At 39.0% G+C, this 24989-nt stretch overlaps 1 protein-coding gene across 1 annotated transcript in view; it reads left to right on the top strand.

The window, feature by feature from the left end:
• Positions 1-14190, top strand: part of Naa15 (N-alpha-acetyltransferase 15, NatA auxiliary subunit) — a 66266-nt gene extending 52076 nt beyond the window's left edge. Inside the window, exons 15-20 of the mRNA XM_027394940.2 lie at positions 2399-2592; positions 4493-4601; positions 7139-7237; positions 9035-9178; positions 10423-10520; positions 12131-14190. Of these exons, the coding sequence (XP_027250741.1) occupies positions 2399-2592; positions 4493-4601; positions 7139-7237; positions 9035-9178; positions 10423-10520; positions 12131-12331 (845 nt within the window). The 3' untranslated portion in view covers positions 12332-14190. The remainder of the gene's footprint in view (positions 1-2398; positions 2593-4492; positions 4602-7138; positions 7238-9034; positions 9179-10422; positions 10521-12130) is intronic.
• Positions 14191-24989: the final 10799 nt, after the last annotated feature.

The following is a 24989-nucleotide window of genomic DNA, read 5'->3' as shown; positions in this document are numbered from 1 at the left end:
TCAGAGATTTATCATTATTTGCTCTTTGTGTGTGTGTGTGTGTTTTAAGGATTTTATTTATTATGTATACAGTGTTCTGCCTGCATGTCAGCAGAGGGCACCAGATCTCCTTCAAGGTGGTTGTGAGCCACTATGTGGTTGCTGGGCATTGAACTCAGGACCTCTGGAAGAACAGTCAGTTCTCTTAACCACTGAGCCATCTCTCCAACACCCACGCTGTTTGTGTTTATAGGTACTTAAGTTAATGAATAATGTAGCTCCCTTGCCCCCAGAGATTTTTATTGAGTATCTTGGTGGGGGCTTGTTGTCCACGACTAGAAAATGATGGGTGTTTTGTGAATTTGTCTAAGTAATAGAAGGAAAACACCACTTTTATGCTTCCAAAATAAGTTAAGACTTAATTTGATGTTTGATTTTGTTTTTGTTTTGAGAAGTTTTTTTTGGATATTTGGTGGGTGTCTAAGGATCCAATGACACCACAGCTCATTTTAAAAATAAGTGGTTAAAAGAAGACTAGGAAAACTGCTGGGACTCATTTTTCACTTTACCATTTTTTAGTGAGGTATCAAGATTTCTAGGGAGAAGTGATCCCTTAACACTTATTAGAGAAAGAATCTCAAAGTAAAGGTGGTCTTTCATATATGGTATATATTTATTATATGTATAAATATTTTTAAGTTATGACTTTACTGTAGTGAACTGACATGAGTCCCTTTAAGATAATGGCAGATATATATGACCACAGTCTCTTCACAGGTATGAAGAGACACCATAACCAAGCTCTTATAAAGGAAAACATTTAATTGTGGTTGCCTTCGTAGTTCAGGTATTTAGTCCATTGTCATTGAGGTAGGAACCCATGGTGTTGGAGAAGGAGCTGAGAGTTCTACATCTGGTTCTCCAGGCATCAGAAAGAGACAGTGAGCCATTAGGCCTACTTTGAGCTTCTGAGATCTCAAAGCCCATCCCCAGTGACACAATTCCTCCAGTAAGGCCACACTTCGTAATAATGCCACTCTCCATGGGCCTGATGGGGCCATTTTCACTCAGACCACCACATATAGTAAGACTCTGTTAGAAGAGCTAAAAATTGGAAAAGTAATTCAGTTGGTTCTTTTCTAGCACGTGTAAGGCCTTGCAGTATAGTTCAAAAAACACAATCCATTTGATAAAATGTTATTAGAGCATAATGAAACATATCTTTTTTTTTAAAAGATTTTATTTATTTATTATGTATGCAGTCTTCTGCCTGCATGCCAGCAAAGGGCACCAGATCTCATTCAGAGTGGTTGTGAGCCACCATGTGGTTGCTGGGATTAAAGGTGTGTGCCACCACTGCCTGGCTACAGTGTTGTTTAATATGTAAACAATGTTACTATATACAAAATAAAGTTAGTTTAGAATAAATAAAAAATTAAAAGCAGGGAGTGGTTAAGATCATATCCTGCTCTTGGAGAGGACCCAAATTTGGCTCGCAGCACTCATGTTGGGTGGCTCACAATTGCCCATATCTCTGGCTCCAGGATGTCTGACATTGTCTTTTGGCCTTTGTAGGTTTTGCATTCACATGCCTCTCACCCTTTAAATATTTAGTTAAATAACTAAAGCCTTTGGGGGTAAAAATTAGAGTCTGGTGCGATAGCTCAGCAGTTAAGAGCACTTGCTACTCCAGCAAATCATCTAAGATTAGTTCCTTTGCACACTCCTGTTTTAGGGGCTACAGTACTCTCTTCTGACCTCTGAGGGCACCTGTTATACATGTGGTACACATAACATAAATACAGACAATGCATCTTATCTTAGTCATTGTTTTATTGCTGTGAAGAGACACAATGATCAAGATTACTATTATAAAAGAAACATTTAAGTGAGCTTTCTTGCAATTTCAGTCTATTATCATCATGGTAGGGAGTGTGGCAGGCATGATAGTAAAATAGTAAAATATATCCTGCTTTTTTAGGCACCAGACAAAGAGAGGCTGGTCCTGGCATTGGCTTTTGAAACCTCAAAGGCTCACCCCCAGTGATACACTTCCTTCAATAAGCCTTATCTCCTACTCTTTCTCAAATGTGCCACTCTGATGACTAAGCATTCAAATATAGGTGCCTGTGGGTGCCATTCTTATTCAAACCATCACACACCTATACCAATAAAATTTTGAAAGTTGCCAGGCGGTGGTGGCATACACCTTTGATCCCAGCACTCGGGAGGCAGAGACAGGCGGATCTCTGTCAGTTCGAGACCAGCCTGGTCTACAAGAGCTAGTTCCAAGACAACCTCCAAAGCCACAGAGAAACTGTGTCTCAAAAACCAAAAAAAAAAAAGAGAAAGTTTCTCAGGTAGTTACAGTGAGTTTTGTTAATATGTTTATAATTCTGTTAACACTTACTTCCTACAGCAAACATGTCTGACAAAGAGTTAAAGAAACTACGTAATAAACAAAGAAGAGCACAAAAGAAAGCCCAGATAGAAGAAGAGAAAAAAAATGCAGAGAAAGAAAAGCAGCAGAGAAATCAGAAAAAGAAAAAGGATGATGATGATGAGGAAATCGGAGGCCCCAAAGAAGAACTTATCCCAGAGAAATTGGCCAAGGTATTTCATAGTTGTGCCTAGCACAAGTGTGTGAGTGCCACGGCAAACTTTTGGCTTTGAAAATTCCAATTATCTTTATGTATTTGTTTGTGTGTTTTTTGTGCAGATGTGTATGTATGTGTGTGGCTGTGCTTGTAGAGATTAGAGGACAACTTGTGGAAGTCTAGCTCACCTAGGCTACCTAACCAAGACCCTGTCTGAAAAAAAAAAAATTTTTAAAAAATCAGACTCTGGCTGGGCGGTGGTTGATACTCGAGGCAGAGGCAGGCAGATCTCTTGTGAGTTCCAGGCCAGCCTGGTGTACAGAGCAAGTTACAGAATGGCTCCAAACCTTCAGAGAAACCCTGTCTAGGAAAGAAAAAAAAAAAAAAAAAAAAAAAACCAGACTCTGATTTGTGGATTTTAATCATTGTACCCAAACCTAAATACTTAATAATTATTATCACATGAGTTATTTTGATTAATAACCTTTCTTTTGACCACAGCAATTGTATTCTATGGGGGTAATGGTTATGTAACTCATGTGTTAAATGGATAGAATAAATGCATTTTAGCGTCACTAATCATTTGAAATTTGAATTTCAATTCCTCCTTTAGAAAGTTTTCCTGAGTCTGAGCTGCAGTGTTGTTTTTGTGCCAGGTGTCACAATATGGCCTAATGATTATTAGTAGCTAGGGTTATAGATTTTCAGAACTAAGTTTCTGAGTGCATTGTTTGAGAACATAGAAGGAACCCCTCTCATAGATTGTTTCTGACTTCATAGTATTATTACTTGCAAGGAACATAAGGGCTCCTCTTTTCCTAGTATAAGTAGCTCAAAGATGCTCTTATCCAGTAGCATTCTCACTTATTTGGTAGTGTCAAGGCTAGATTACATCAAGCCTTCCATAATTAGTAGTTGCAACTTGAAGGATATTCTAAAAGTCAATGCCAAATAGCCTAAAGTGCTGTGTGTGTGTGTGTGTGTGTGTGTGTGTGTGTGTGTGTGTGTGTGTGTGAATCATCTCAAGATAGCATATGTATGACATAGAACAATACCATTAAATCAGTAATTCCGTCCATGGAGAAATGGAAAATGCTGTGGGTTTAGTTAATAAGTTTGGTACTCAGTCAGCTAAAGATAAACCTAAAATTTTCATGAAAGCTTGTTTGTTTGTTTTGAGCAGGGGCTCATCCTAGCCCAGGCTATTCTCAACCTTGTGGCAGTTCTCCTTCCTCAAGTGCTAAGATTACAGGCAAGAGCCACCATGCCCAGCATATGATCTTCAAATTACAAATTGCCTTGAAATCTAATCTTCATGAGACAGAGACATACTGTTTTATTTTATATGTATGTGTATTTTTCTTGTGTGTATGTCTGTGCACCACGGAGTGCCTGGTGCTGGCAGAGGTAAGAAGATAGTGTTGAATCCCTTAGAAATGGAGTTAGCACATGGTTGTAAGTCTTTATTTGAGTGCTAGAAACCAAACCTGGGTCTTCTCCAAGAATAGCAGTTGCTCTGAACTACTGAGCCATCTCTCCAGCACCTAGTTGATTTGTTTAAAATTGTTCTTCCAGAAGATTAGCACCCATTTTGTGGCTTACAGAAGTCTGAACTCCACTCCCAGGATATCTCACACTCTTCTGGCCTCTCAGGGCACTGCATGCATATCATGTACAGGCACACATGCAACAACACCAATATACCTAAAAATAATAAGAGTTTTTAAAAATCATTTAAGAATTCTAGAGAAAAAAGTTGTCTTATGAAAGGTTAAAATTTGACAGTGTGTTTCTGGGTAACTGGTAAGTGCTTTTTTTTTTTTTTAACTTTTGGCAAAAGAAAACAGGAGTTTAAATTAAGTTCATATTCCTCAAGAATCTTACTTCCTTTTGTATAATGTCTTTTATTTTGTTAGGTTGAGACTCCATTGGAAGAAGCTATTAAGTTTTTAACACCGTTGAAGAATTTGGTGAAGAACAAGATAGAAACTCATCTTTTTGCCTTTGAGATTTACTTTAGGAAAGGTAGGATATTAGGTTACAGTGGCCCTGATAAAACTGATCACTCCATTTTTTAGGATTAGTGTCACCCACCACTGTTGCATTTCTTGGCAGAGGCCAATATAGATTTCTTGTAGAAATGCATGCTATGCACAGAATGTTGTGGGAGAATACAGTGATACTATTTGACTTCTTCGAGAACACAAAGCCCAACAGTAGCTGCATACCTGGGATTAAGTCAGAGGTAGTAATCACGTCATGTGTGATTCAAGGAACAAATTTAGGATTTTGTGGATAAAAATTCTTAATATAAATGTAAAGCTTAGCCAGGCAGTAGTGACACATACCTTTAATCCCAGCCTTTTGTAGGCAGAGGCCAGCTTGTTCTACAGAGTGAGTTCCAGGTCAGCCAAGGCTGCACAGAGAAACCCTGTCTCAGAAAAAGAAAAGAAAAGAAAATGTAAAAAATAGTGGGTTCTACAGTTAAGCATCAAATAACTTTTATCTGTTATGAGCTGATAACATAAATAAAAAGTAGTTTCTGAGCTGGATCTTTAGTCTTCATGATTGTGAAAGAGAGTGTCCACTAAAAACAGAAAATGTCAGCAGTGTTGGTGTTGGCGATATTGGAAGGGCCAGAAGAATGGTCTTGTCTTTCACTTTTAGAATGCTCTTGTGTACACATGTACATACGTACATACATATGTACGTACATACACACATACACACAAGTTTCATAATATTGAATTTGTGTAATTCATTGGAAAAGTTTATTATGGTAGTATGAATTGAAATAAAAGGAAATTGGTTATTAGTAAGATCAGACTAAGGCTGTTACATCAATAAGTAGTTTTTGTGAAGCTAGTCCCAGCTACTGGGAAGTTGAGGCAGGAGTGTTGTGGCCCATGAGTTCAAGGCCCACATGGACAATACAGATAGACTGTAATGTAACTTTTATTTTGAATAGGATGCAAAACTTAGTATTAATTGAATGTTTAATTGTTTATGAAGACAAGTCCCTGTGTTTTCCTGACTGGGCTGGAACTCAGTGTGTAGACCAGGCTAGACTTGAACTTGTCAGCAGTTCTCCTGCCTTTGCTTCCTGAGTCTGGGATCATGGGTGTGTGTCAGTATGCCCAGCTGTTAACATATTTGTATAGATATATAATACAGAAGTGGCTAGGAAGAAATGGATCAATAGATTGCAGTTGTTTCTTGATACATTTTTAAGATGTTAAAATTTATCTTAACTATATTTTCTATTTTTCACAATTAAAACTTTGAAAATAAGTTTATTAAATAGGTAATTTTTATATTTTAAACACTTAACCCTCCTTTTGGGGAGGGGCAGGGAGATAGGATTTCACTATGAGCAATGGCTGGCCTAAAACTCATAGAGGTCCTACTTGCTTTTGCCTCCTGAGTGCTGGATTTAAAGGGGTGCACCATGGTGCCTGATTAACCCAGTTATTTTTAAAATTAATCTTAGAGGGCCAGCAAGATGGTTCATCAGATACCCCCAAGCAAGACATTTTGAGTTTCAATCTCAGAAACCATTTGGAAGAAGGAGAAAACTTACTAGTATAATTCAGTGACCTCCACTAGCACACACAAAATCAATACAATTCTTAGCACAGTAGTACAGTGTAGCAACTGTTCCTGTAATCTCAGCAGGAGGCGAATGAGTTCTAGGCCAGCCAAAACATAGTGAGAACCTCGTCTTAAATGTAAATTAAAAACAAAAGTGTTTCTAGGTGGAATCCTCAGATACACTAAAGTTTTGCTGCTTAAAGGGATAATGGAGGGCTCTGTTGAATTGGCTTCTTGGCTGTGTTCTAATTTCAAAGGTGCCTCAGCATCTTTCATTGATTTCTAATAGATGATGATTAAAGAGCATGGCAGGAATTTTAATGTTTTCTGAGTTTTGGGGCCATGGGAAAGGAATTATTTCAGAATAACTTAGGGTTTTCTACTTTGATATTTGAAACATGATGCCAAATTAGGAAAGTCTCAACAAAGAGGTGACTATCAAGAAGACTCAGTGTAAGTTTCTGTTTAACAGGTGGAGGCACCGCTGAGACTTGGGAAAGGTAAGCAGGTGGGAATAGGGATAGTGTAGAGCAATTAGAAAATATAGTCTGGGTAGATGGCATCCAGAGATGGCAGAGGAGTCAGAGATGGACAGAGTCAGGTGGAAAGGGAATTGTGTGTCATTGAATACAGAAAAGGAGAGTTTTTCTATGGAATGTAACATGTCTTTGTTTTTATTAAAGGAAACTGGAAACAAATTGGTTTTAAATTTTGTTTCTCTGTTTATATGATACTAGTTCATATATCACAGAATGCCGTGTAAGTTATTTTTTGTGGAACCACTTGAAGAATGGCATATGAACATAACTGACATGTAGCCAATTGGAAGGAAAATGTTTGCTTCAAAGATGTTATAGCTCCAATATGATTGAGTCTAAATTCACTTTTTGTGTTTCTAAGGTCCTTGGCCCTTCCAGGAAGGATAACTTATTTTATCAAATTATCAAAATAGTATTTTTTTCTCTTTATAGAAAAGTTTCTTTTGATGCTACAATCAGTAAAGCGGGCATTTGCTATTGATTCTAGTCATCCCTGGCTTCATGAATGCATGATTCGACTCTTTAATTCTGGTAGGTTTTTATTCCCATACTTCACATATTTGATTAGTAGCTCATATTGAATGTCAGACTGGAGTGTGGCTCATTGGGTCAGAGATTTTGCTGCTCCTCCAGAGGACTTGAGTTTGATTTACAGGACCCACATTAGACAAATACCTCTAACTCCAGCTCTGGGCTAACCAATGCCATTTTTAGGCCCCAAGCAACATCTAAAAACACATGGCATACACGTACATAAGTAAAAGCAAATAATAAATATTAAAAAATTAAAAAAAAAAAGTATGGGGGCTGGAGAGATGGCTCAGAGGTTAAGAGCACTGGCTGCTCTTCCAGAGGTCCTAAGTTCAGTGCCCACCAACTATATGGTGGCTCATGAACATCTATAATGAGTTCTGGTGCCCTCTTCTGGCATGCAGACAGAACACTGTATACATACTAAATAAGTCTTTGTGTGTGTGTTTGTTTTTCTGAGACAGGGTTCCTCTGTGTAGCTTTGGAGCCTGTCCTGGAGCTCACACTGTAGACCAGGCTGGCCTCGAACTCATAGAGATCTGCTTGCCTCTGCCTCCCTAGTGCCGGGACTAAAGGCAAGTGCCAGCACTGCCCGGCCTAAATAAATCTTTAAAAAAATAAAAAGAATCTGAACTAAACTCAGTCATTTTAAAGGAATTGCATATTCAGTTAGCTAAGAGAAAAATATTGTTCTTTTGTGATGAAGATTTAATTTTAAAGTCCATAAATGCTATGTAGTGTTGGTATACAATTGTGTGGTTCATGTATTTGAGAATCTTTTGGCTCTCTTTCTCTGTTTCTGTAATGGAGATTGAACCTAGACCTCATGCTTGGTAGGCAAAACATGCTTCTGCTAAGTTACAACCTATCTATAAGTAAATTTTGTTACTTTAAAATAGTCACCTAAAAGCTGGGCATTGGTGGCGCACGCCTTTAATCCCCAGCACTCGGGAGACAGAGGCAGGCAGATCTCTGTGAGTTCGAGGCCAGCCTGGTCTCCAGAGTGAGTGCCAGGATAGGCTCCAAAGCTACACAGAGAAACCCTGTCTCGAAAAACCAAAAAAAAAAAAAAAAAAAAAAAAGAGTCATCTAAAAGCAATCGTGTGCTTTTCAGTTATTTTGACAATCAGATCAATACATTGATTTCAATTTGTATTAGAAGCTTAAAATAAACACTGTTTTCAAGCCCTTTCCCTCCATCTGGGATAGAAATGTTAGTGTTACTGATGTGCCTGACTGTTTTTGGCTTTTTAACCCAAGGTTCAGGAATTGAGCTCAGGTCCACAGGCTTGTTTGGCAAGTGCTTTTACCTACTAAGCCATCTCCCTGGACTTCTTTTGCCCTTTTTTACTTTATTTATTTATTTGTTGAGGCAAGTTCTTTGCACGTTGTCACGACTGTCCTAGAACTCAGTGAATAGACCAGGCTGACTTTACACTCACCTGCTTCTGCTTACTGAGTGCTGGGATTAAAGACATGAAGGAAAATCTACTTACTGTTTTCAAAAGTATGGTAAAATGATAAGTATAATTTATTGAATGCCAATAACATAATTTTAGAGCTTTGACACATAGTAGCTTTTCCTTAAGGCATCTTTTAGGTTACTTCTCACCCTCTTTCAAGTTTAAAATGAATAACCCCATCCATGGTTCCTGAAGATAAAGATTAGTGAAGTTGGTCATATTTGATTTTTGCTTTAACTAGTAAAGGTTCTTTGGGTGTAGAAGACGATGAACTATTACAAGCTTTATCAGAGTATCAAGCTGCTAAGAGTTGTCTTTTTAATTTATTCAACAGTGTGTGAAAGTAAAGACTTACCTGAAACAGTTAGAACAGTATTAAAACAAGAAATGAATCGTCTTTTTGGAGCAACAAATCCAAAGAATTTTAATGAAACTTTTCTGAAAAGGAATTCTGATTCATTGCCACACAGATTATCAGGTAATCACTTTATTTGGTCCTTCCAGTAGCCTTCTTGAACAACTTTAGTATTTTAATGAATCACTGTCAAGGTAAGGTATATATTTTGCTCAAAATGGCAATATGCACTACACTTTTTTAGTAGTAGGAAAACAGGCAGCGTGTAGTTGCTTCTTCTATATTTTAAATTTTTGTGAAACAGAATCGTTACAGTAAAACAAGATATGTTGTTTCTACTGGTTCAGAATTAACATAAATAAGTACAACTGATTTTTTTTTGGGGGGGGGAGTAAGGTCTCACTGTGCACCCCTGCCTGATGTGAAAGTCACTGTGTAAAGAAGGCTAGCCTCTAATTCACAAAGATCTGCCTGCTTCTGCCTCCAGGTTCTGGGACTAAAGGCTTGTGCCATCTCACTTAGAAGTACAAGCTGAATTAAGCAGGTTTTATCTCCAGTACCCACCACCCCAGGGTGAATTTGTATATATTATAAAACTGTGCAAGTAAAGCTTGTGTTCTTCTCATGCTTCCATTATTGTGATTATAAAGCTCACTTAATGTGATTTTGATTTCTCATGCTTATGTATTTATCAGACTTGGTAAGCTAAACACCTGAAAACCATCTTACATTTCAGAAAGTTTGAGGCAATAAGAGTCAGTCACAGTGAACAAAGTCTGGGCTTTATTACTGTGCTTTTATAAGATTGTTGTCACACACTATTAATCCCAGAACTGTGGAGGTAGAGGCAGATGGATCTTGTACCTTCCTTGTCTACCTAGCAAGTTCCAGGCCAGAGCTACACAGTGAGGTCTGTCACAGACAAAACAAAGCAAACCTGGCTAAAGCCTAGAGCTTTGTATGCCATTGTAGGAAGGTGAATGCAAGCTTTCATCTTAGGCCATTAAGCTCATGGCTGTTTCTCTCATTGCCTTTTCCCATGTGAAATTACTGAACCATTTGAAAATGATTTACAATCTTATTACACCAACACAGGTATTAGAGTGTTTGTATTGCCTCATGTTGTTTGATTATGTATGGTTTAACTAAAATTCTGTTCCATTGGGCGGATCTCTTATGTATCTTAATCCTTTAACAGTAGACAGTCCGATCCTCTTAGGGTGTTACTGTAATAAAAGTGTCTCTCTCCCATGGCTATAACATATAGCACTGCTTGTGCATACGTTCTATTTTAAATCAGAATGAGTAGATGCCAAGACTGTTCAAGGTTCTTAAACTAAGGCGCCTCCCCTTTCCCTCCCATTTAGCTGCCAAAATGGTATATTATTTAGATTCTTCTAGTCAGAAACGAGCAATAGAGCTGGCAACAACACTTGATGGATCCCTCAACAACAGAAACCTTCAGGTAACCGGGTCTACTTATTTATTTATTTTAAGTAATCTCTCTGTAAGAGAAACTAACTACTCTTTTACTTCTCACTAAAAGTTTTAAGGGGTTATGTGTTCGTGTGTGTGTGTGTGTGTGTGTGTGTGTGTGTGTGTGTGTGTGTGTGTGTGTGTGTGTGTGTGTGTCTTATGTACAAGTATGCCAGGTTAGTTGGTATATAGTAAATAGTTTCGTGTATATAACCTGAAATAACTTTACTTAAAAAATATGTTATGATAAAATTACGTGTACTCAGGCTGGAGAGAGGGCTCAATTCCCAGCACCCACATGGTACCCTCTTCTGGCCTGCAGGCATACATATAGACAGAACACTGTATATGTAATAAATAAATAAATGTTAAAGAAAATGAGGAATGCACATAACATGAAACATTTTAAAATGCAGATACAAGTGTGTGAAAGAAGTGTGTGTGTGTGAGAGAGAGAGAGAGAGAGAGAGAGAGAGACAGACAGACAGACAGACAGACAGACAGACAGACAGACAGACAGACAGGACCTGTTTTTCTAATCACTTTGTACTGGACATTTTTCTGCTTATTGGGGTTGTTTGTGCATCAAGGATTGCTCTTTTAAAAAATATATTTTTGTATTTGAGTGGTTTTGCCTGCATGTATGGATATGCACCATATGTATGCTTGGTGTTCTTAAAGGTCTGAAGAGGGCTTTGGATCTCCTAGAACTCAAGGTAGGGATAGTTGTGAACCACCGTGTGGATGATGAAAACCAAACTTGAGGCCTCTGCAAAAGCAACAACTGCTGAGCCATCTCTCTAGCCTCAACATTCCTTGATTTGAATTTGGGGTTTAATGATAACAGGAATAGATTTTGCTATTTGTTGAGAGTAGCCTTGGCTGGAATAGAACTCACTATATATAACATAGACCACACTGGCCTTGAACTCATAAGGGTCCACTTGCTTATGCCTCACAAGTGCTGGGATTAAACATGGGCCACCATGTCCTGGCCAGTATTTGTCGTGGCTCATTGCTTCCCCAAAAGAAGGAAAGTTAATGTCCTATATGCAGAGACTGGCAGAGACTGGCATTGACATTGTAAGTTTAACATTTATACATAGGGTAAATTAATGTCATTTCATAAGGTTGTGTACTTGCTCAAAGTACCCTTTTAAAAAACAGTACTTTTAGCCTGGTGGTAGTGGTGGCACACACCTTTAATCCCAGAAGCAGGTGGATGTCTGAGTTCTTCGAAGTAAGCCAGGGTTATACAGAGAAAACCACCCCCTCCCTTTTTTTTTTTTTTTTTTTTTTTTTTTTTTTCCGAAACAGTGTTTCTCTAGCTTTGGAGGCTGTCCTGGCACTCGCTCTGCAGACCAGGCTGGTCTGGAACTCACAGAGATCCGCCTGCCTCTGCCTCCCTAGTGCTGGATTAAAGGCATGCGCCACCAACACCCAGCACCCATTGCTTTTTTAATGCCTGTGTATCTCATCAAATGTACATACTCTTGTCTTTGTTTAATTTTGCTATAAACCCCCATTTCAACCCCATGGTTGAAATGTCTCATAAGACCTGTTTTGTGCTGAATTCTAACATGACCTTTTCTTTTTTAGACTTGCATGGAGGTATTGGAAGCCTTGTGTGATGGTAGCCTAGGAGACTGTAAAGAAGCTGCTGAAGCTTATAGAGCAAATTGTCATAAGCTTTTCCCTTATGCTTTGGCTTTCATGCCCCCTGGATATGAAGAGGATATGAAGATCACAGTTAATGGAGATAGTTCTGCAGAAACTGAAGAACTGGCCAATGAAATTTGAACATCATTAAACAGCAAATGGAATGACTTTGGACCATATCTAGTGTATAATATTTTTGTCACGCACCTGCTGCATTGCTCTAACTTACACAGAATGAGAGGAGTAAATGTTCTTGCCTTCAAATAGTCTTTTACGTTTTTTATCCTGCTGAAAACTATATATAAAATATCTAACATTACAGGATATAGGTTCAGTTTCTTAAAAATTAAAAGCTGCTAAAATTGAGGGGTTTAAAAAAAAATTCCATATCGTACTCCTACCTTCCCCGCCCATGTTTTTAAACTAATTTATATAAAATCTGGAGGCTATTACAGCTAACATAGCAGGTGTGTGGCAGAAATATTACTTTAAATTTGTCTTGTGAGATTTTACTATATCTCAGACAGCATAAATGCTGTTTTAGCACTGGATTCTTTCACTGAGCACAAAGAGTTGTTGGGGCTTTAGCATCTGACTGATTTTGTTACGGGGTTGATTCTTGACCATAGGAAGTATGCAATGTGAATCACTATGTACAGAGCCATCTACAACAGACGCTTGACGTTGTAGAGACTGGGACACATAGCTACCAAGCAGATTATATGAAACCTAGAAGGTGTTCAGTACGTGTGTTGTGTTTCCAAAATTTGCTGTACATGATCAGTTTGGTGTTCTTGTACCACAGTTTTTAACCGAAGGAACCAGTTGGAACAATCTCAATTTTAACAAAAACTTGAAGAACTAAAATAACAATGCAAATCTTTAGCATTGTTTTGGCCAAACTTGTTAAAACTGTAATGCAAGAACCAAATGCACTGTGATGTGGCACCAACTAATTAGCAAGCATGAATTTTTCACCTGAGAGTGAAAAAAAAAAAAAAAGAAAAGAAAATCTACCATGGCTTGAAGTTAAAGAGCAGAACTCCTGACTACCATTCTATGACTGATCAAGAGACTAATAGCTAAAAACCTCAGCAGGCCTTGTTCACGATATGCAGAAAAAAGTGCTGCAGTTTAGATACCTCTGGAACTTTTCCACAGTGTCACAGGTTTGTAATACTTGAAGCCCTTCATTTCTAAGAATATATTTCTTGCTCAGTTGTTTCAGGCAAGCCCAAGACTTTGTAATTTTTAAAGGGCCCAAGATTTTTTTTTTCAATAACAGACCAGCTTCTTTTTCCTGCAGTTACAAATGTAATTTCTTTTTTGTTGTCAAACATAAGGTACCAAATATGATGCAATAAATTGTTTTGAAAAACAGTTGTGTGAATATTTCCACTAATCCGAGTTGGGCTTCTGTGAAATACACAGGTGGAAACAGAGGTTGCAAGCCAGAGGCAATGAAATGCACTGTAGAGTTAGTACAGATGGGAGCTTTTTAGAGTGGGCTAATTGATGGTGTCAGGGAAGTTCCAGAATAAAGTAGAATGCTGCTCCTTTGTTCAGATTTCACTGAGGGCTAGGATTGTGGCAGGTCCTATGAATGTAATTCATAATCTGAAAGGAAAACTAAACACGACTATTTTGATTGGGAAAATGAGCCTTAAACATGTCAAACCTGTACACTGAGAACTAGCCTCAGGCTCAATATTCTCTTTATGTTTGCAAGGTCTGAGCAATTAAGTTTAAGTAAAATGAATTAAGTGTATATAAAATTGAACTTTTGTAGTATTTTAGTTATAGATAGTTCATACGCTAAAGGGAATTTTCAGAAGATCAAATCCTTTTATTTCATAGTACATGATCTGCATTCCACATCCCAGTCTAACAGGTTAGTGATGCAAAGATAATCGTAGTCTGAACTCCAGTGCTTTGCTTTAACAGGCCCTGTCTCAGGAACATCTTAACAGATGGCAAAAAAAAAAAAAAAAAAAAAAAAAGTAAACTTAAAAATTTCTCCTATGAGTGGCAACTGAGACTCTTATTGTATGGAAAAAACACTAGTGCTTCCTCTGCCACTAATTCAGTGTTGGAGGAGGCACCAGCCATATAGTAGGCGCGAGCGCGTGCGTGTGTGTGTGTGTGTGTGTGTGTGTGTGTGTGTGTGTGTATTTGTTTAAGCTCTACTGTATATCACAATGAAATCCGTCTATTTGTCTTGACAATGTTCAAACAATGTAGATTGTCTTAGAAGGACTCAGAAGGACTGAGACTCTAATGCAGATGCCACCCGAGAGGAGCTAAATTCCTATCATGTATATTGTATTTCAACCCAATTTTACTGGAACTATTGAATAAATCTTTTATTTTCTTTCAGGTTTACTTGATAGTGTATACATTGTCTGGTGTCAAAGGACCTTGACTGGGTTCACCTAAAACATTGTACTGTACTCTCTGAGTATATCAACTGGATCATTTCACATTTGCCCCATCCATATTCAGTTAAAATCCAGTGATACTGTGGGGGAAAACAGGGTTAGATAAACAAGTTGGAAAAATGCAGTGTGATGTTGTAATCTAAACAAGTGCCTTATGTTTATTGCTAAGAACTGGTGTTATCAACCCTTTTAATAAGAAGGGGTTCTCTCGGCCTGTATTAATATAGGAAAGTAAAGATCCTTTTGTTTTTCTTTATATTTCCTTATTGTCATTTCTCATTGAAAAGCTAAACTCTGACTAGCTTAGTTTACTTAGCTTTAATTAGATAGTTGAGTCATACATTTTCACTATTTTTTCTGTATTTATTATGCACAACAATAAAATGATCTCTAATAGCATGACTAAAAGTAGTGCCGATGTCACTGGAAAGCTTTCTGGGTCTTATTAGGCCCTGCTTTTTTCACCATGATTGTACTGCATGCTCTATTGCTCTCGGAGCTGTGAAATGAAAACTGTGATTGTATGAAGAGCTCAGAGAACCATGGTCCAGAATCAGGTTGGTTGTAACAAACTCAGAGAAATCTGTTTTGATCACTTGGTAAGACTTATTTCCATTGCCATGCATAGCATCCATTTGGGGAAAGCTTAAAAAGGAGAGTATTGAATATGGTACGTGTTTCTTTTAGGTAATTACTGTCCTTGAATTCTATAGATAATGAAGCTAAGAGAATTCAGACCAACCTTTCTGATGGACGGGGTCTTCCTTTTCTGCCTCATGCTTGATTTTTTTAATTGAAAGATTCTTAATACCATTTTGCTATTGTCCAAGTTTTGCTAAATCAATTAAGTCTAAGACACAAACTCTACGAAATAGCTATGTCACACCACAGGAAGCAGAAATTGTCTCAGTTTTTGCTGGTTAGAAACTACAATTTGTAGCAATAAGTTTTGGGAAAGGTTATTTATCAAGTTTCACTTTTCCCTTCTACAGCTATGAAATGCATATGGAAAGTCTTTTTTAGCGTGTAGGAGGTTCTGGAGAACGCTGTTATTTAACAAATAATGTCTTACATATATTCTAGTTCATATAGTAAAATAACTAATTCCATGAAGACATACTCATGAAAATACTAAAAACAAGCAAAGGGTGCTGTGTGTGAGGATGCATTCCTGCAACCCCAGCACTTAGGAGATGGAGTTGAGGGCCAGTGTGAAAGGAAAGAAAGAAAGCTTAGGGGAAAGGTATTAAGAGTCTAGAAGTCTGCAGTTTGTTAGTTCATGCAGTTAGCTCTGAGGCATCATTTTGGGATGGTAGCTAGAAGAAAGAGAAGTTTGGTGTAAATTGGAACCCCAGTGTTCTGTGTACCTAAACCAGACTATAGCCTTTGTTTCAAGGTTGCTTATACCAAATGTAAGGATATTACTAGCAGTGCTACAAAACCATTCTGAGGCCTGTCATATTTTTTGAGACAGTATCTCACTATGTACCACTGCTTGCCTCAAACATAAAGGTCTGAATTCCTCTCCTGAGTGCCGGGATTAAATACATGTACCATTATGCCTAGCTATGAAGGTTTAAGATGAGTGGGGGTTTGCACATTTGTGTGAAAATGCATGTTGTGGAGGTCAGGACAACTTAGGAATCTCACCATCCACCCTTATGTGTGTTTCAGGGATCAAACTCAGGTTACCAGGCTTCATGGCACCTTAACCTGCTGAGACATTTCACTGGCCCATAAGTGAGGCTTTGGTCTCTAGTTCAAGAAACTATTTCGTGCAAGATGGTTTGTTTCTACATGTTGGTAATCTCATTGTATTGTAAAGATGTCTGGCTCCTCTGAGAATGCACTGTCTTCTCATTTAGGAGGAACAGGAAGTGAGGTGATTTTGAGAGTGTGGTCTAGATCTTGAGTTGATTTCAACTAATGATGCTTGTCTTCTATGTTTACATGTATATGACTGGCACAGGGACCATCTGTGCTGTCTGTGGTTTTCCATTATTTGGTCCTGAATGAATTTGCCACCTGTTTACATTGTAATTGGAGTTTTTCAGAACACACTCAAGGCTACATTGTTCTTCCAAACTGGCTTTTCTTAGGAGCTCTACCTATCAACCCTCAAGTAATCATATTGCTGCTTTGTTTCTTTTAAAATGAAAAAGTTGCCATTTAAAGTAGATGGTAACAAGACTATCACCTGGATTCTGGAATACCAAATACTCATAACTCTTCTGTTAGTTAACTTAGTTTTTTTAAAAAAGTGAGAGTAATACACATTTAAGAACATGTATTCAGCATTACTTGTTCAGAAGTTCATTAAAAAGGACCTAAGAATAATAAGCCAACTGCTTCAGTTGTTTTTTTTTTTTTTTTAGAGTTGAAAAAGTTTTAAGCACTTCATTTTCAGCTTACTGACTAGAACTATGTAAATGAAATGTCCAGTTGTATCATGAAATTACGTGACCACTGCTTTGGCTCAAATTCCTTTAAGTCCACACACACCTTTAATCCCAGCTCTCGGGAGGCTGGTGGATCTTTGAGTTCGAGGCCAGCCTGGTCTACAAAGTGAGTTCCAGGATGACCAGGGATGTTACAGAAACTGTACACCCCCACCCCCCCAAAAAATAACTCTTCTGTAAGTCCATTTTAAAATTTGCCTTTATTGTATATTGTTGTGAACTTGGAGATCAAAGAACAATTTGCAGGGATCAGTTCTCTTCACTCATCATGTAGGTCCCAGGATTTAGATTGCCAGGTTTGGTGGCAAGTGCCTTTACCCACTTAGTCAACTCTCCTGTCTGTAAATCTATAAAAATCTTAAAACAGCCAGGTGGTGTGGTGGCACACAGCCTTAATTCTAGTACTCTGGAGTCAGAGGCAGGAGGGTATCAATGAGTTCTAGGACAGCCTGGTTTTCAGAGCGAGTTCCAGGAGAGCCAGGATTGTTACACGGAGAAACCCTGTCTTGGGGGAAAAAAATTTTTTTTAAAAAATTACATAGGGATGAGAACAATGCATAATAGATATTCAAACTCTTAGGAAGTAGCAATGATGGTGAACTTAGGTCATCTGCAAAATCTTAAATTTTCTATCCTTTTATCTGTGGTTATAGAAGAGTCATCTTGATACTATCTGTTGGCCATAAGAAATCATCTCAAAATATTACAGATACATATTTATTGATGTTATCAGTATTTTTCCACATGTAATTTTTGCTCTTTTTTTTTTTTTTGTCAGAAATGGTTGTGGCTTACTTTGTAGGGCACAGGTGCTGGAAGTACCATCTGTTTAATTTTCTCCATTGTTGTGATACTGGTTGGCAGTGAATGGGTTCATCTTATATCTTTAGCAGGCTCTACTTAGGTACTGACATGCCTATTAGAAGTGACTGACTGCAAAGGATGCCACTTCAAAGAATATAAGGCATTGGTGACCGACATGCTACATACCTAGACTTTTAATGGTCTAGTATCTTTAATTTTCTAGCTTCTCCACACCGTAGTCAGTCAATGACAGCCATCAGCTCTAGTCTGCCAGTGCCTTCCTCTATGTGATTCAGTCCTTAAAATTATAAGCTTAACACTGGTTCTGTATTCAACTCCCAGGAGAAATCTGAAAACACCTGTGTTTCCCAGGCCCACTAGGAAAGTTGATTAAAATGATCTGCAGCTAGTATTAATAATCAGTATTGACAGCTGCCTGACCCTGACCTTTCCAAGAGATTGTAAGGTACATCCAAAGTTTAGAGGCAGTCTCAGTCTAAGTGTGTGTATGCCTTTAATCCTAGCACTGAGGACTCAGAAGCAGGTAGCTCTCTTAACTTTGAGGATAGCCTGGTCTACAGAATGAATTCCAGGAGGGCCTAGAGTACACAGAGAAACCCTCTCTCTAAAAATAAAAGGAAAACTATGGAAGTACAGAGATTGTGGCTTCTCTTACACTAAGTAAATGAATCCAGAATTTTTGTTAACAGCTTCCTGATTGGTTTCCCATCCACACTGATCTGATACTTCAATCATGTCTACTATACTGAGATACGAGTAGAGAACAAAGAAAAAGCCAACCTATTTACTTCATTGAAACAACTTTAAATTTTCCCAAGGCACAGCACTTTGTAAGTGGACGCTTGAGCTTTTAAATAGGTAGATCTAGTACTTCCTGAAAACAACTGAGTCTGGCCCTTTGTTTTCCCTATAAGATTGCATTTGCTATAAATGAACCATTATTACAAGTGTTAGTTGTGACAGGAATTTTGGTAGAGTGTTTGGTAAGGAGGTTGACAGGCTCTAGAGTCATCAAGTAAACTTACCTTTGGGGATGTTTGCTCAGCACCCTCAGATTTAGCTAGTATTTTTAGTTAATAAAAGGAAGATAACTTGTCACCAAGCCTCATTTGTGTCTGGGGTGTTTTCTGCTGGCTAATAGTTACTAGACAAGTAGGATTGATGCTATTCCTTGCCATTCTTGGGTTTATGTCTTTTGTTCCTCACCTTGGCACACCTGAAAGTCTACACTTGCCATCTGTCTTCACAGAAGGTTCTCCATTAGTAGGTAAATCTCTTTGATGTTGTGAATCAACTGTCAAGTACCAGTACAAACCCTCTGAGGTTTAGTTCCCCGGCAGTATAATGGAGTTAGGACAGCTTGTAGATGACTTAGATCTCTCACACACTGTACAAAAAATTCTTAGGTCAAATAGTTGGAAGAGTTAATGTAGATGGGTGTTTTTGTCCTGTTTAGTCCCAAATAAACACACAGCTTATATTAATTATAAACTGTTTGGCCGATGGCATAGGCTTCTTACTGGCTAGCTCTCTCTTAATTATTAACCCATAACTATTAATCTGTGTATTTCCACGTGGCCTTATCTTAACAGGAGAATGCTCCGGCATCCTACCTTCCCAGTAGCTACATGAAGTCTCCCTGACTTTGCCTCTGTCCCTGTTTGGATTTCCCACCTGGCTGAATCCTGCCTGTCCCTTGGCCGAAACAGCTTTATTCATCAACCAGTAAGAGAAACATTCACAGTAATAGGACATTGCCCCATCATCTTTGCCTCTATGTGTTTATTTGCAACTGAACTGCTGCAGGACCAGGCAGGAAAGAAGCATCCACCTACAAGTTAACACTTTGATTACTGCAGCCCAATACAGAGTAAACACCCACTTTAAAAAATGAAGTTATTCTCATCAGTATTGCAATTTTTATTATTCTTGATCATCATTGTCTACTGTGGTACATTGGGCCAATATTTCAGGAAGTAGTTTATTTTCTGATGCACTTCAATTTTAACTATTAAAAATTATATTTGTATAAAATGCAAGAGTATCTAAAAGGGATGGATAAGTAAACTATACTTTGGAAGGTTCTGTAGCTAAAATGAATGGATTGACAGAACTTAATTAAGAATTACCTTCCATAGAGCTAGCGAGATGGTTTCATTGGTAAGGCCTTGCCATGCAAGCATGAGGACCTGAGTTCACACTCCTGCATCTACATGAAAAACTGGCCTCCTTTCAGTCCCTGCATTCAGGACTTAGAGATGGAAGGATCCCTGGGGGTCTGCTGGCCAGCCAGGCTTTAAATGGGTGATTTCCTGGTTCAGCGAGAGACCTTGTCTCAAACACTAAGGCTAGTGAGATGGCTACAGGTGAACACATTAGATATCAACCCCGATGACCTGGGACCTCCATAATGTGTGTTGTGATGTGCTAGCCCACATGTACACAAAAATGTAATTAAACAGATAAGATGGATCAGGTATCACCATTCTGCAGACAGAGGCAGGAGGATCTGTGATTCAAGGCTACCCTGGTATACATAGTGAGCTCCAGGACAGTCAGTACCCGGTCTCATAAAACAAATGGCAATAAGGCAGAATGTGGGTGTGTGGTGGGACATCAGTTCCAGCACTTGGGACTCAGAAGCAGGCCTAGTCAACATAACAAGTTCCAGGCCAGCCAATGATACATAGTAAGAGATTCAAAAAAAAAAAAAAAGAAAAAAAAGAAAAGAAAAAGAAAAAAGAAAAAAAATTTCCCCCTCAAAAAAAGAGGCTACCTGACATTGACCTCTGACTCCACATCTAGGTACACACACACATGCATGTGTACTCCTACACATGTGCACACCCATGAACATTAACATATACTATACATAGATTTAAACATAAAGGAAAAATGCAATGCAACTGATACAAAATATCCCAGGAAGAAGGAGTAGTAGGGTGGGGTGTCAAAGTCATCACAAGGGAATCCACAGAAACAACTAAGCTGGGCTCATAGGTGCTCTCAAACTCTGGACCAACAGCTAGGGAGCCTACATGGGACCTACCTAGGCCCTCTACATATATGTGACAGTTGTGTAGCTTGTTCTATTTGTAGGACTCCTAGTAGTAGGATCAGGGCCTGTCCCTGTGGTGATACTTTGCTTAAGATCTAACAAATAAAGCTTGCCTGAAGATCGGAGTGCAAAGCTAGCCACACTAGTTAGCCATAGAGGCCAGACAGTGGTGATACACACTTTTAATCCCTTAGGAGCACTTAGGAGACAGAGGCAGATCTCTGTTAAATCAAGGCTACCCTGAGCTACACAAAATTGATCCAGTCTAAAAGAGAAACAGAGCTCAAAGATGATCTCAGTATTTGGGATCCCATACCTTTAATCCCAGCACTAGAGAGGAATATAAGGCTGGAGGAGACAGGAGCTCAGCGCAGTCTGAGGCTTGGTGGAGACAGATGCAGTCTGGAGATGCAGTCTGAAGACAGGATCTCCTTTCAATCTGAGCATTGTTAGAGGTGAGAACTCTCTAGTGGTTGGCTGCTTTGCTTCTCTGATCTTCAGCTTTAATCCCAATATCTGTCTCTGAGTTTTTAATTATTAAGAATAATTAGAATTCTTGCTTCATGTCCCTAATGCACCAGCTGGCTCTTTGGAACCTATTCCCCCTACTAGGTTGCCTCACCCAGCCTTAATACAAAGGGAGGAGCTCAGTCCTACCTCAACTTAATTAGTATGCCATGCTTTGTTGATACCCATAGGAGGCCTGCCCCTTTCTGAACAGAAGCAGAGGAATGGATGGGGGGCAGGGCAAAGGGGAGGGGAGGAGGAAGGGGAAATTGTGGTCCTGGTGTAAAATAAATGAAAATTTTTAATTAAAAGAAAAGCCAAGAAAATATTCCAGGAGGAACAATTTGTACCTAGTTAAAGAAATACACGAAGAATGTGAATTGTAACGAGAAATGAAGTTTCAACCAGAAAGAAGTCTGAGTAGAGGCTTGCCACAGGAAATGGGTAGAGTCCAGAGGATGATCTTGTTTATCTGATTGCCCAGCTCCACCTCCCAAGGGCCAGGGTTCAAGTGCATCACCATGCCCAGTTTTATGTGGTCCTTTGAGTTGGGGCTTTGAATATGCTCTGTAGGCTCTACCAGTTGAGCTACATCCCCAGCTGAATAAGTGTCTTGGATTTTTTAGTGATTTTTAAAAATGACTATTTCTGGTACTAGAGATAATTCTGTGCCTCACACATGCTGAGCATGTGCTATACCATTCAGCCTGGTATTGTGTCACAAGTCTATTAGTGTTACTGAAGATGGTAGTGGGAAAACTAGAGCATCCAACCGCTGTAGCCACCAGAGGGCGTGAGTGAAAAGCTTAGTGGCCATCCCATCCTATTTTGGAGAAATCTCTTTTTTCACTATACAAATCCACTGTAGGAAAAAACCAGATTTAGTCATTTATAAACATTGTTCTAAGACTGTTGACATTTTTAAGGCGTTTTCTTCAGCATTGGGGATCTTTGTGAGGCAAGTGCTACTGAGCCTCATCCTAGCTCTGTGTTGACATTATAACATTTTCTTCACATATATTTTTTTTTATTTGACATTATGTGGACACATTAGGTATACTGTTGTTGTGTGGACACTGTTGGATATACTGTTTGTTTATTTGAGAGCAGATCTTGCTAAATTCAGCAGGTTGACTTTGAACTTGGCATCCTCCTGCCTTACCCTCCCAAGGTTCCCAGCTATGTGCCACCTAACCTAGTTGACAAACTTCAACAAATTTTTTTCTTCTTTTAACACAATGTATTGAACCCATGCCTTTTATATGCCAAGCATATGTTCTACCACTATCTTGGCAATGCAGATAGGATTTTAAAAAAAACCTTTGGTATTTTATCTAGTTGCATATTCAGGAGTATTTCCAGAATTGGAATGCCTAGGCAAAGCCCATGTGCTTTTTTTGTTGTCGTTGTTTTTGTTTTGTTTTTTGTAAAAACCACCAAGTTGTCTCTCACTATGTTTTTGTGCCTGGTAGAGCATGGCCCCTTATCATTACCATCCTTTAGACTATGACAGGCCATACCAAAGTGTCAGATTTCTTCATGAAATCTGAAGTCATTCTTGGATGACTCCGGCCCTTGCTTTGACAGTTTTGCCGCCATGACAGGCTACAGAAAAGACCCCACAAGATGTAGCCCTGAATCAACAGGATGTGCTGTGCACCTGACCTTACCTGACCTTGCCCTAGATAATGGGAAAAAATACAAGATATCCCCCATGTGGTAAAGAGCCAGTCAGAGGCTAGGCTAACAGGCTCTGGACCCGATTTACTGATAAGGATAGAATGTAGTAACCACAGCAACCGCCACCAGATGCCGCTTTAGTTAACCAGTCACCTTAGAATAGGTACCCCCAGTCTGGAGATGTGCCAATCCTGAGACAGTTACCATGCAGCTTACAGGCCCCAAGATCCCCCTTGCTCTATCCCTAATAAATGTCCTGCATGACTGTGGCTCAATGTCTCTCTCCTGCTTCACCACTTTATTGGAAGGACAAGAGACCTGAGTTCAAACTCGCAATTAAAAAGACTCTTTGCTTTTGCATCGGATCTGGTCTCTTGGTGGTTTTGGGGGGTGGGGTCCAAACTCTGAGCACAACAATCCTGTCAAATTTTGCACCTTACTTTCCTCTATAAATTCCATTTATTTGGCTATATATGGTGGAGCATGACTTTAATTCCAGCATTAGGGAGACAGAGGCAGGAGGATCTCTTGGAGTTCAAGGCCAACCTGATCTAAAGAGGGAGTTCCAAGATAGTCAGAACTCCATAGAGGCTCTGTCTAAAAAAAAAAAAAAAATTCATTTATTTGTTTGTGACATGGTCAGGGTCTGGCTATATATCTGAGGTTGGGCTGAAAGTATGTAGCCCATGCTTTATTTGGGAGCTGGTTGGTGGCCAAAAGAAAATGCCAACTACAGTTATCTTCCTGCCTTAGTATCCTAAGTGCTGAGATTAAGGCATGCACTACCATATCCAGATCTACATTTCCACAGAATTTAAATTGGATCCAAACCTCAAGACAAAATGTTCAAACTGCCCAGGATGTAATACCAAATTACTGAGCACACAAAGAATGAGGAAAATCTCAGTTCTCCTAGAAACAATGATGCCAACACTGAATGCAGATGGCAGAGTTATCTGATGAAGTGTTAACCACTTAATGAAGGTTAATCCTCACTGTTCTCTCAAGTCTGCAGATTCAGGCAAAGGGATCATCTGGTAGGTGGGGCTACAAGATGAGAAGAATGCTGGGGAGAGGAGGCAGAAAGAAGCTGCCAGGGAGACACACCATGTAGTCGCTAAAGGAATAGCATGCTGGAGCCTTTTTGGTAAAATAAGACAATGTAGAAATACATAGATTTGTAGTTATGGGTTAATAATTAAGGGAGAGCTAGCCAATAAGAAGCCTGAGCCATTGACCAAAAATTTTATAGCTAATATAAGTCTTTGTGTGTTTGTTTGGGGCAAAGTGGCTGTGGGACCAGGTGGGACAAGAAACTCCATGTACAAAATAGCACCCAATGTGAGGCCTGAACCCACATCCCTGAGATTAACAGTCTCATGCTCTACTGACCGAAGCCTGAGCCAGTGGCCAACAGTTTATAATTAATAGACAACTCTGTGTGTTCATTTGGGGCTAAACAGCTGTGGGACCAGATGGGAAAGAAACTCCATCAACAAAGCATTATTTATGATTCATTAAAGCTTGCCTGAAGATTCAGAAAGCAAAGCCAGCCACAGGCCATAGAAGCCAGGCACATACCTTTAATCCCAGCATCGAGAAGCTAGGAGGTAGTGGTACACACCTTTAATCCTAGAACTGAGGATTAAGAGGTAGGCAGATCTCTGTGAGTACAAGGCCACCCAGATCTGCACAAGATTGAATCAGTCTAAAAGAGAATTATAATTTGCACCTTTAATCCCAGCACTAGAGTGGTCTAAAAGCCAGGAGCAGGAAGTCATGATGAGGCATTTGTTCTCCAGCCACACTAAGGAGAAGCAGCAGTTTGAGAC

The sequence above is a fragment of the Cricetulus griseus genome (genome assembly GCF_003668045.3).
Source record: "Cricetulus griseus strain 17A/GY chromosome 1 unlocalized genomic scaffold, alternate assembly CriGri-PICRH-1.0 chr1_0, whole genome shotgun sequence".
In the NCBI taxonomy this organism is placed as follows: domain Eukaryota; kingdom Metazoa; phylum Chordata; class Mammalia; order Rodentia; family Cricetidae; genus Cricetulus; species Cricetulus griseus.
This window is presented reverse-complemented; position numbering and strand designations above follow the sequence as displayed.